The sequence below is a fragment of the Bos indicus genome, chromosome 15, assembly GCF_029378745.1.
Source record: "Bos indicus isolate NIAB-ARS_2022 breed Sahiwal x Tharparkar chromosome 15, NIAB-ARS_B.indTharparkar_mat_pri_1.0, whole genome shotgun sequence".
Classification (NCBI taxonomy): Eukaryota; Metazoa; Chordata; class Mammalia; order Artiodactyla; family Bovidae; genus Bos; species Bos indicus.
Window position 1 is genome coordinate 54,305,527 of NC_091774.1, and position 12,521 is coordinate 54,318,047.

The window sequence follows — 12,521 nt, forward strand, 5'->3', positions numbered from 1 at the left end:
AATGAAATCAAGATAGCCAGGAGAAATATAAAAAACCTCAGATATGCATATGACACCCCCCCTTATGGCAGAAAGTGAAGAGGAACTAAAGAGTCTTAAAGCTCAACATTCAAAAAATGAAGATTATGGCATCCGGTTTCATCACTTCAAGGCAAACAGATGGAGAAACAAAGGAAACAGTGAGAGACTTTATTTTGGGGGGTTCCAAAATCACTGCAGATGGACTGCAGCCATGAAATTAAAAGACGCTTGCTCCTTGGAAGAAAAGCTATGACCAACCTAGACAGCTTATTAAAAAAGCAGAGACATTGCCAACAAAGGTCCGTCTGGTCAAAGCTATGGTTTTCCCAGTAGCATGTATGGATGTGAGAGCTGGACCATGAAGAAAGCTGAGTGTCAAAGAATTGATGTTTTTGAACTGTGGTATTAGAGGAGAATCTTGAAAGTCCCTTGGACTGCAAAGAGATGAAACCAATCAATCCTAAAGGAAATCAATCCTAAATATTTATTGGAAGGACTGATGCTGAAACTAAAGCTCCAATACTTTGGTCATGTGATGCAAAGAGCTGACTCCTTGGAAAATATCCTGATCCTGGGAAAGACTGAAGGCAGAAGAAGGGGACAATAGAGGACAAGATGGTTGGATGGCATCATCGACTCGATGGACGTGAGTTTGAGCAAGCTCTGGTAGTTGGTGATGGACAGGGAAGCCTGGTGTGCTGCAGTCCATGGGGGGTCGAAAAGAGTCAGATACTACTGAGCGACTGAACAACGCAGAGTGAAGAGGAATTAAGGCCTCCTGTTAATAACCAGTACCAACCAAGCATGGGAGTCAGTTATCCTGGAAGCTGATTCCATAGCCTTAGTCAAGCCTTCAGATGAGAGCTGCCCCGGCTAACATCTTTTTTTTTTTTTTAATTAATTTTTTGGCTGCACAGTGCAGCATGTGGGATCTTAGGTCCCCAGCCAGGGGTCGAACCTGTGGCCCCCGCATTGGCAGCACAGAGTCTTAACCACTGGAGAACCAGAGAAGTCCCCCGACAGCTGACATCTTGATTGCGTCTCAGAAGAGACCTTAACCCAGAACCACTCAGCTAAGCTTCTCCCAAATTTCCAAACCACAGTATATGAGATAATAAATGTTTATTCTTTTAAGTCATTAAGCTTTGGGATGGCTTGTTATAATTAACATACAACCTTTATAGAGATCTCATATTAAAAAAAAAAAACAACCTTCTATTTTTGGCATTTGTACAGGGTCAGAAATTATTATTCTCTTTCCCCTAGCCTTTGGCCTAACTCAGGTTACTTAACTAAAAAAGCCATCAGGCTTGAGGAATCCAACCCAGGAAGACAGAATCCCATATTACTCTTTAAAGAAGCCTTTCCTTTTCCTTGTTATTGCAGAAAGCTCCCAGGTCTAAGAATGAAAAAAAAAATCCACATCACATCACCTTCACCTGGATGATGCTGAAATATGATTCTTAAAACAATCAAAGGAACTGGAGCCCAGACTTCCCAATTTAATACAGTACCGAGGAAATATTTGAGAAATGACACCCTATGATACCTGAATTTTTCTTAGCTGAGAAATGGGTGTCGACAGAAGTACTAATGCCTTATATTTATGCTTTTCACAATGTTTTCATATCTATATCTGAGGTAGGTTGGGAAGATATAAATAAACCGTATACACATGGAACCAAGGGCCCAGAGCTCATGATCTGCCCACAGTCTCATGATGTGTGAATGACAGGGCCAGTTCTAGAATCTGGGTTTCAGTGACTCCAAGTCTGGTGCGGTGCTTTCCAAGGCAAGACCTCCAGGGTGAGATAATATAAACGCCCTTCAGCTGGGGCTGTCCTCTGAGGTCAACGTGCACTTGTAGGTCTCTTTAAAGGCCTCAAGGAAACGTGGTATTACTTCATCCACAGTGACATGTCTCTGGAGCTCCTCACTCAGGGAAGTGACGCCTGTCCCAACCAGCCCACAGGGCACAATGTGCTCAAACCACGTGAGGTCCGTAGAACAGTTCAGCGCCAGGCCGTGGGACGTAACGTGCCTTCCACAGCGGACACCTGCAAGGCAAACCAACGGCTCTTAGAATCGACACCCTCCCTCCCCAGGCTTCATGATGGCCCTCAGTGAGATGAAGAAACTGGACTAGACCACTGATTTTCCAACTCTGTTTCTAGAGCACCCAAGAGGTTGTACACAGATCAGGGGAGCGGGACAAAATGAGAGGAGACGCCTGTGGCTCCACAGTGGCTGCACTTACTATGAACATTACAGAAATGTCCTTACAAAGATTCCACTGTTTAAAAAAAAAAGTATAAAAAAATTTTTTCACCCTTATAGTCCAGATATTGTGAAGTAACCTGGCAACTCACTTCTCATTGTCTCTCCATTTCTAAAAATGAGTGTGTTGAACTACGTGACCTCCGAAGTGACCTGGTTCTGAAGCTATCAGTGAGGAGAGCCTTAGAAACTTAGAAACTCTTAAAGGCAGTGGGCAGATGATTCAAAGCCCGCGCCAGTGACACCCGCCCGCTCTGCCCTCACCACCATTGGTCCGGCCCCTCCAGGCCCCGCCCCGAAGCGCTCACCGATCGCGCAGATCTTGCGCTCGCCCAGCCAAACTCCGGTGTAAGGTGGGGGCCGCGCGCGGGCGCCGGGTAGGCCCAGGAGCTCGCACAGTCGCACCGCGCACGCCTCCAGCGCGGCCACGTGGGCGCGCAGGCGCAGGCCGAGGGGTCGTAAGTCGAGTACCGGGTGGCACAGCAGCTGGCCCGGGCCGTGGAAGGTGGCTAGGCCGCCCCGGCCAAGGGGGCGCACCTCGGCACCCAAGGCCCGCAGTCGGGCCGTATCCTCGGACGTCAGGCCGCCGCGCAACCCGGTGGTATACACGGGCCCCGCGGGCTCGCAAAGCAGAAGCGCACCCGCCTCGGGCCCTGGCTCGGCCTGCAGCCGCAGCAGCCATCGCTGCTGCAACGCCAGCAGCTCGGCGTAGGGAACCTGACTCAGCCACACCAGGCGTACCGCCGGTTGCAGCATTTCGCCCGCCGCAGCCTCTGCGGGGCTCCGCCTCCTTTCTGGGCCTAGGGGGTGGGCCGGGAGGGGCGGGGACTCGGAGCCTCCGCCCCTAGATGCTTGTTACTGGCTGTTGAGAGAGTGTTTTGATACCTAATTGTAAGGTCAATTCAATTCAGTCGCTCAGTCGTGTCCGACCCTTTGCGACCCCATGGGCAGCAGCAAGCCAGGCTTCTCTGTCCATCACCAACTCCAGAAAACGGCTCAAACTCATGTCCATCGAGTCTGTGATGCCATCCAACCATCTCATCTTCTGTTGTCCCCTTCTCCTCCTGCCTTCAATCTTTCCCAGCATCAGGGTCTTTTCCAATGACTCAGTTCTTCGCATCAGGTGGCCAAAGTATTGGAGTTTTAGCTTCAACATCAGTCCTTCCAATGAATATTTAGGACGATTTCCTTTAGGATGGACTGGTTGGCTCTCCTTGCAGTCCAAGGGACTCTCAAGAGTCTTCTCCAACACCACAGTTCAAAAGCATCAATTTTTCAGCACTCAGCTTTCTTTATAGTCCAACTGTCATATCCATACATGACTACTGGAAAAACCATAGCTTAGACTATATGGACCTTTGTTGGCAAAGCAATGTCTCTGCTTTTTAATATGCTGTCTAGGTTGGTCATAGCTTTTCTTCCAAGGAGCAAGCTTCTTTTAATTTCATGGCTGCAGTCACCATCTGCAGTGATTTTGGAGCCCCGAAAAACAAAGTCTGTCACTGTTTCCATTGTTTCCCCAGCTATTTGCCATGAAGTGATGGGACTGGATATGATCTTAGTTTTCTGAATGTTGAGTTTTAAGCCAACCTTTTCACTCTCCTCTTTCACTTTCATCAAGAGGCTTTTTAGTTCCTCTTCACTTTCTGCCGTAAGAGTGGTGTCATCTGCATATCTGAGATGCATATATTGATATTTCTCCCAGCAATCTTGATTCCAGCTTGTGCTTCATTCAGCCCGGCATTTCCCATTATGTCCTCTGCATAGAAATTAAATAAGCAGGGTGACTATATACAGCCTTGACTACTACTTTCCCAATTTGGAACCAATCTGTTGTTCCATGTCCGGTTCTAACTGTTGCTTCTTGACCTGCATACAGATTTCTCAGGAGGCAGGTAAGGTGGTCTGGTATTCCTATCTCTTTAAGAATTTTCCACCTTTGTTGTGATACACACAGTCAAAGGCTTTAGCATAGTGAATGAAGCAGATGTAGATGTTTTTCTGGAACTCTCTTGCTTTTTCAATGACCCAGCAGATGTTGGCAATTTGAAATCTGGTTCCTCTGCCTTTTCTAAATCCAGCTTGAACATCTGGAAGTTCATGGTTCACGTACTGTTGAAGCCTGGCTTGGAGAATTTTGAGCATTACTTTGCTAGTGTGTGAGATGAATGCAATTGTGCGGTAGTTTGAACTTTCTTTGGCATTGCATTTCTTTGGGATTGGAATGAAAACTGACCTTTTCCAGTCCTGTGGCCACTGCTGAATTTTCTGAATTTGCTGGCATGTTGAGTGCAGCACTTTAATAGTGTCATCTTTTAGGATTTGAAATATCTCAGCTGGAATTCCATCACCTCCACTAGCTTTGTTCGTAGTGATGCTTCCTAAGGCCCCCTTGACTTCACATTCCAGGATGTCTGGCTCTAGGTGAATGATCACACCATTGTGATTATCTGAGTCGTGAAGATCTTTTTTGTACAGTTCTTCTGTGTATTCTTGCCACCTCTTCTTAATATCTTCTGCTTCTGTTAGCTGCATACAATTTCTGTCCATTATTGTGACCATCTTTGCATGAAATGTTCCCTTAGTATCTCTAATTTTCTTTAAGACATCTCTAGTCTTTCCCATTCTATTGTATTCCTCTATTTCTTTGCATTGATTGCTGAACAAGGCTTTTTTATCTCCTTGCTTTTCTTTTGAAGTCTGCTTTCAAATGGGTATATCTTTCCTTTTCTCCTTTGCCTTTCTCTTCTCTTCTTTTCTCAGCTATTTGTAAGGCCTCCTCAGACAACCATTTTGCCTTTTTGCATTTCTTTTTCTTGGGGATGGTCTTAATCACTGCCTCCTGTACAATGTCACAAACCTCTGTCCATTGTTCATGGAAAACCTCCAGTGTTCTTCAGACACTCTGTCTATCAGGTCTAATCCCTTGAATCTATTTCTCACTTCCACTGTATTATTGTAAGGGATTTGATTTTGGTCATACCTGGATGTTCTAGTGCTTTTCCCTACTTTTTTTCAATTTAAGTCTGAATTTGGCAATAAGGAGTTCATGATCTGAGCCACAGTCAGCTCCTGGTCTTGTTTTTGCTGACTGTATAGAGGTTCTCCATCTTTGGCTGCAAAGAATATAATCAATCTGATTTTGGTATTGACAATCTGGTGATGTCCATATGTAGAGTTGTCTCTTGTGTTGTTGGAAGAGGGTGTTTGCTATGACCAGCGCATTCTCTTGGCAAAATTCTATTAGCCTTTGCCCTGTTTCATTCTGCACTCCAAGGCCAAATTTGCCTGTTACTCCAGGTATTTCTTGACTTCCTACTTTTGCATATAGTCCCCTATAATGAAAAGGACATCTTTTTTGGGTGTTAGTTTTAGAAGGTCTTGTAGGTCTTCATAGAACCATTCAGCTTCTTCAGTATTACTGGTTGGGGCATAGACTTGGATTACTGTGATATTGAATGCAATGCAAGGTGTGTCTCATTTAATTCAGTCCAACAACCAGTATTTAGGGCCTAATGGTGTTCTGCAGGCCCTGCCCTAGGTGCTTGATATAGCAGTGCACCCTGTATGGAAAACAAAAAATCTGCCCTGTAACTCGTACATTCTTACAGCAAGCAATAAGCAAATATTACAGTATTAAATAAATAAAGTTATTGCACATATTGATAACTGCTATGAAAAGAAAAGTAAAATAGGATAATGTGTATCCTGAGTGGAGTTCCCTGTGGAAGAGTGAGATTAACATTCAAGAAGTTAACTGGGGTGGGCTGGGGAGAAGTTACTGTCAAGACCAAGCTTGTAATGGAGTGATGGAAGCAGGATTGGTCAGTAAGAGAGGTTGAGTTGTGAAATTATCTCATCAGAAGCCTCTGCCAATCCTGAAGAATGCTCTGAGCCTGGGATGACCTTTCAGAATTATTCCAAATTGAGGAAGGGAGTGAGAAATTTATATCCTTGCATTGATAAGTGATTGAGGCTGTATCTGGAGAGGTACTGTGACTTTTGGCAAGACTCTTTCCTTTCAAAGAGGGCAATTCCCTGGGAGGAATTTGGATTTATGAGCAACTACCCCCAGAAACTGGGGGGATGACTGACTAGATCCTGAGGGTGGATCTGGCTCACAGTATCCATTATGTTGTATTGAAGTGTGATTTAAACAAATCTAAATTCACTCAATAAACGTGTGTGTGTGTGTGTATGTGTGTTAAGTTGTTTCAGTCATGTCCAACTCTTTGTGACCCTATGGTCTGTAGCTCACCACACTCCTCTGTCCATGGGATTCTCTAGGCAAGAATACTGGAATGGGTTCCCATGCCCTCCTCTAGGGGATCTTCCGGATCCAGGGATTGACCCTGAGTCTCTTATGTCTCCTACATTGGCAGTCGGGTTTTTACCACTCAGGCCACCTGGGAAGCCCCTCAATAAATTTTTACTGAGTACCCAGGTGGCATTAATGGTAAAGAGCCTGCTTGCCAAAGCAGGAGACTTTAGAGATGCAGGTTTGATCCCTGGGTCAGGAAGATCCCCTGGAGAAGGGAATGGCAACCCACTCCGGTACTCTTGCCTGGAGAATCTGATGGACAGAGAAGCCTGGTGGGCTAGGGTCCGTAGGGTTGCAAAGAGTTGGAAGTTGGAAACGACTGAAGCCACTTAGCACAGCACAGCACAACTGTGTGTTAGGCTATGTGAAGAGGTTACACAAAGCTATCCTACCTCTGTGATCCTAATAGCATACAGAACCCAGTTTTTATGTCCTCAATCTGTCCTCTGAATCTGTTTTCTAAACTGCAACCAAGGATTGTTTAATTGAAAGAATGAAAAGAAAGCAGAAAAGTATAGAAAATAAATAACAAATTACTATTTACCCACCATCCAGGCTTATCAAATTTTAATATTTTATTACTTTTGCTCAAGTCTCTTTTAATTTTTAAAGCTAATAACACTGATCACTTTCATAGGTGTCTGAAAGACATTTCATAAATGTAGACAAAATTCCTAAGCAAGTATTAGCAAATTTTTTCAGCAGTGTGTAAAAGAATTAATATATCATCATGAAGTAGTATTTATCTCATGAATGAAACATTGGCTTAATGTTCTAAAATCAAATAATGTAATTCACCAAAAAAGAAGAAAAACCATATGATTGCTTTCAATAAATGCAAAAAAAAAAAAAAAGCAGTTGGCAAAATCAACACCTATTCTAACTAAAATTCTCATAAAACTAGGAAGAAAAGAGAAATTCCCCAATTTGATGAAGTGTGTTGCATCAATCAGGATTTAGATGAGAGAAAAACCACACAGGTAATATTTTAATTAAACGTTTCATTTTCAGAAAATGGTAGACTCACATGCAATTGTAAGGAATAATACAGAGAGGTCCTGTGTACCCTTTACCCAGATTCCCTCAAGGGTAATGTGTTGCCAGTGTCACAACTGGAATATTGGTAGCGATACAGTCAAGATACAGAACATTTTCACCACCATAAGGATCTCTCATATTTCTCTTTTATAGCCACACCACTACTTGACTCCCAGCAAACAATAATCTGTGTTGTGTAAATGGAATCATACAGTGCGTACTGTGGGAACTGGCTTTTATTTCCACTCAACATGATTTTTAGAGACTCATCCAGATTGTTGTATGTATCAATAATTCATTTCTTTTTATTGATAAGCAGTATTTCATGATATGGATATATTGTATCTAACCATTCACCCACTGAAGAAGAGCTAGGTTATTTCCAGTTGTCAGATGAATAAAGCTGCTACCAATAGTTGTATACAAATTTTTAATGTGAATGTAAGTTTTCATTTCTCTAGAATAAATGCCCAAGAGTATAATTGCTGGGTCATATAGTAGCTGTCTGTTTAGTTTTTCAATAAACTGCCAGACTGCTCTCCAGAGTAACTGTACCATTTTACATTTCCACTGGCAATATATATATGAATGATGTAATTTTTATGCATCCTTGCCAGTGTTTGGCCTTACCACTACTTTTTATTTTAGACATTCTGATAGGTGTATAGTGGTATGTCACTGTGATTTTTAATTTGTATTTCTCTAATGGCTAGTGGTGTTGAACATCTTTTCATGTGTTTGTTTTCCATCTGTATATCCTCTTCAATGAAATATCTGTTCATGTATTTTGCCCATTTTCTAATTGATTGTGTTTTTTCACTGTTGAGTTTTAAGAGTTCTTTATGTGTTCTAAGTACTGATGTCTGGTTTATAAATACTTTCTATCCCTCTATGGCCTGTACTTTCATCCTCTTAACAGGGTCTTTTGCAGAGCAAAAGTTTATAGTTGTGATAAAGTCAAGTTTATCCACTTTTCCTTTTATGGATCATGCTTTAGGTCCAAGAAGTTTTTGCGTGGCCCTAAGACTTTTTCCTGCTTCCCCCTAAGTTTTGAAACTTTGGTCCTGGTTTTTTTTTGTTTGGTTTTGGCTTAGTTGTTTTTGTAGTATGTGTACGTGTGTGTTTACCTACGAATGTCCCATTGCTCCAGCACCATTTGTTCAAAAAGCTATGTTTCCTGTATTTAATTGCTTTTACACTTTTGTCAAAAATCAGTTGAGCATCCTTGGGTGGACCGATTTCTGGGTTCTTTTCCGTTAATCTGTGTGTCATTCCCTCCACATGTATTCTTGGCTATTGTAACTATACAATGTCTTGAAATCAGGTAGTCTGATTCCTCTTACTTTATTCTTCCTCCTTCCAAAGTTGTTTTAGTTATTTCAAAATGTATTCATTATTTGCTTTTTCATATAAATTTAAGAATAGTCTATATATGAAAAAATATTGATGGAATTTTGAGAAAAATTGCATTAAACCTATATAGCAATTTGGGAAAACTTGACATATTTGCTACACTGGGTCTTCCAGTCCATAAACATGGTACATCTTACCATTTAGATATTCTTTGAATTCCTTTATCAGCATTTTGTAGTTTCCAGCATATAAATCTACATGTACTTTCTTAGATTTATTTCTAAGTTTTCTCTTTCCTGAGTGAATATAAATAGTATTGTATTTTTAATTTCTGTGTCCATATGTTCATTGAAAATATATAGAAATGCCACTGATTTTTGTACATTTATGTTACATCCTGCAAGATACCTTGCTGAATGCACTTATTAGTGCTAAGAGTTTGGGTTTGTTTTTTTTTTTTGTAGATTCCTTAGACAATTTTATCATCTGCAAATAGGGACAGTTCTATTTTCTTCCTTTCTGATGAATATGCATAAGAATTAAATTCCCTTGTTTTGCCTTTTTTGCACTGAATAACACTTCCGATGCTGTGTTGAACAAGAGTAGCAGGAGCAGACATCTTTCCCTTTTTTCTGATCTTAGGGGGAAACATTCAGTCTTTCACTGCTAAGTGTGCTGTCAGTTGTAGGGTTTTTTGTAGACGGTCTTTATCAAGTTGAAGGAGTTTTTCTTTATTCCTGTTTTCTGAGAGTTTTTAATATGAAGGGTGTTGACTCTTGTCAAAGCTTTTTTTTTTTTTTTTTTTGCAATGATTTATATAATCATGTGATTTTTCTTCTTTTTAGCCTGTTAATGTGGTAGATTGCATTGATTGATTTTTTGGGATTGATTGTTGAATGTTGACTAACCTTGCACAACTGAAATAAATACCATTTGGTTGTGCTGTATAATTCTTTTTATACATTGTTGTATTTGGTTTGCTAGTATTTTGTGGACAATTTTTGCATTGAAGTTTATGAGATATATTGGTCTATAGTTTTCTTTTTTGTCCTTCTTTGGATTTTCGGGTATTGCTAGCTTCTAACGGAGAAGGCAATGGCACCCCACTCCAGTACTCCTGCCTGGAAAATCCCATGGACAGAGGAGCCTGGTAGGCTGCAGTCCATGGGGTCGCTGAGGGTTGGACACGACTGAGTGACTTCACTTTCACTTTTCACTTTCACGCATTGGAGAAGGAAATGGCAACCCACTCCAGTGTTCTTGCCTGGAGAATCCCAGGGACAGGGGAGCCTGGTGGGCTGCCGTCTATGGGGTCACACAGAATCGGACACGACTGAAGTGACTTAGCAGCAGCAGCAGCAGCTAGCTTCTAAAATGAGTTGGATAGTTTGTCCTTTTCTGTTTTCTGGAAGGTATTGTGTAGATAGTCTTCATTCTTCTTTAAATGTGTGGTAGAATTCTCTGTGAAACCATCTTGAAATTTCTTTGGGGGAGTTTTAAAACTACAACTTCAATTATCTCCATAGTTATAATGCTATTCAAATTATCTATTTCATATTGGGTGAGTTGCAGTAGTTTGTGTTTTTCAAGGAATTAGTTCCCTTTTATCTAAATTGTCAAATTTGTGCGTGTAGAGTTGTTTGTGATATTCACTCAGTCATTCTTTTTATGTTTACATGATCTATAGTGAGGTCCTTTTTGTCATTCCTGATGTTGGTAATTTTTATCTTATCTCTCATTTGTCAGTCTTGCTAGGAGGTTGTTAATTTTATTACTTTTTCCAAAGAATCAGCTCTTTGTTTCATTGTTTAAATTGTTTTTATGTTTTCAATTTCATTTATTTCTGCTCTTATCTTTATTATTTCCTTCCTTCTGCTTGCTTTATTTGGTTCTTTTCCTGTGTGTTCTCAGTGGGAGCTTAAATAATTGATTTGAGATTGTTTTCCTCTTTTTTACTGTATGAATTTAGTGCTAAACTTAGTGCTAAACTTTTCCCTCTCAGTGTGACTTTAGCTGTAGCCTCCAAAGTTGACCTATGTTCATAGATCTGTGTTCATATGTTCATAGTGAACATATGATCTGTGTTCACTTTCATTCAGTTCAACATATTTTTAAAAATTTCTCTTGAGACTTCTTCAACCCATGGATTACTTTGAACTATGTTGTATTCCTGTTATCTTTCTGATTTCTAATTTGATTCCATTGTGGATGGAGAACACACTCTGTATGATCCCAGTTCTTAAAAAAAATTTTTTTAAGGCCCGGCATGCGGTCTGTCTTGGTATATGTTCTGTGGGCACTTTAAAAGAATGTGTATTCTGCTGTTGTTGGGTGCAGTGGTTTATAAATGTTAATTAGAACCTGTTAGTCAGTGGTGCTGGTGTGTTCTTCTATATCTTTGCTGATTTTCTGTCTAGTTATTCTATCAAGTGTTGAGAGAAAGGTACTGTAGTCTCCAACTTACCTAATTGTAGACTTGCCTATTTCTTCCTTAAGTTTAATCAGTTTTTGCTTCATGGTTTTCAGCTCCATTGTTTATTGCATATCCATTTATGATTTCTATATATTCTTGATGAACTGACCCTTTTTATCACTTTATAATGTAATTGTTTCTGATAATGTTTTTTTGCTCTGAAGTTTACTTTATATATTACTCTAGCCACTCCCACTTTCCTTTGATTAACTTTGCATGATTTATCTTTCCATCCTTTTACTTTTAACCTGCCTTTATTGTTATATTTAAAGTGAGTTTAAGGACTCCCGAGTGGGCCAGTGGCTAAAACTCTGTGCTCTCATGGCAGGGGGACTGGGTTCAATCCCTGGTCAAGGAGTTAGATCTCACATACCACAACTAAGGGTTTGCATGCTGCAACTAAAGACCCTACAGGCTACAACAAAGATGAAAGATATTGTGTGCTGCAACTAAGACTCAGTGCAGCAAAATAAATATTTTAAAAAATAGTAAAGTGAGTTTGTTATAGACAGCATATAGTTGGGTTATCGGAGAAGGCAGTGGCACCCGACTCCAGTACTCTTGCCTGGAAAATCCCATGGACAGAGGAGCCTGGTGGGCTACAGTCTATAGGATCACAAAGAGTTGAACACGACTGAGCACACAGCACACAATTACTGACATATTAAGGCTTAAGTCTGACCCTTTATTTTATTTGTGTTTGTTCTCTCTGTTTATTATTTGTCTGTTTCCTTTTTCTTGTCTTTCTGTGCTCAACATCTTTAGTCATCAGGGAAATGTAAATTAAAACCACAATGAAATATTGTTATACCGTCACCAGAATGGCTAAAATTAAGAAGACTAAAGACAGTAAGTGTTGGCAAGGTTGTAACCAGAACTCTCACATGTTGCTTGTGATAGTGTAAAATGGCATAAACACTTGTGATAAAGGTCCGGCATTTTTCGTGAAATAAATATACACCCATCCTATGACCCAGTTATATTCCTAAGAATTTACCCATGATAAATGAAAACATTTATACCACAAAAAGATTTGTA

The 12,521-nt window shown here is 40.7% G+C and overlaps 1 protein-coding gene across 1 annotated transcript; it reads right to left on the minus strand.

Moving 5' to 3' along the window:
• Nucleotides 1-1,128: 1,128 nt before the first annotated feature.
• LIPT2 (lipoyl(octanoyl) transferase 2) lies at nt 1,129-3,074 on the minus strand. Its single transcript, XM_019975814.2, has 2 exons — nt 2,607-3,074; nt 1,129-2,078 (listed from the first exon to the last, which is right to left on the minus strand). Exons 1-2 carry the CDS (start codon nt 3,052-3,054, stop codon nt 1,849-1,851), a joined length of 678 nt encoding a protein of 225 aa, XP_019831373.2. The 5' UTR covers nt 3,055-3,074; the 3' UTR covers nt 1,129-1,848.
• Nucleotides 3,075-12,521: the final 9,447 nt, after the last annotated feature.

Excerpts from the sequence above, each read along its gene's own strand:
- LIPT2 (XM_019975814.2), bottom strand. The coding sequence starts at position 3,054 with ATGCTGCAACCGGCGGTACGCCTGGTGTGGCTGAGTCAGGTTCCCTAC. Across the intron at positions 2,079-2,606 it reads GCGCAAGATCTGCGCGATCG|GTGTCCGCTGTGGAAGGCAC; the intron begins GTGAGCGCTTCG and ends TTTGCCTTGCAG.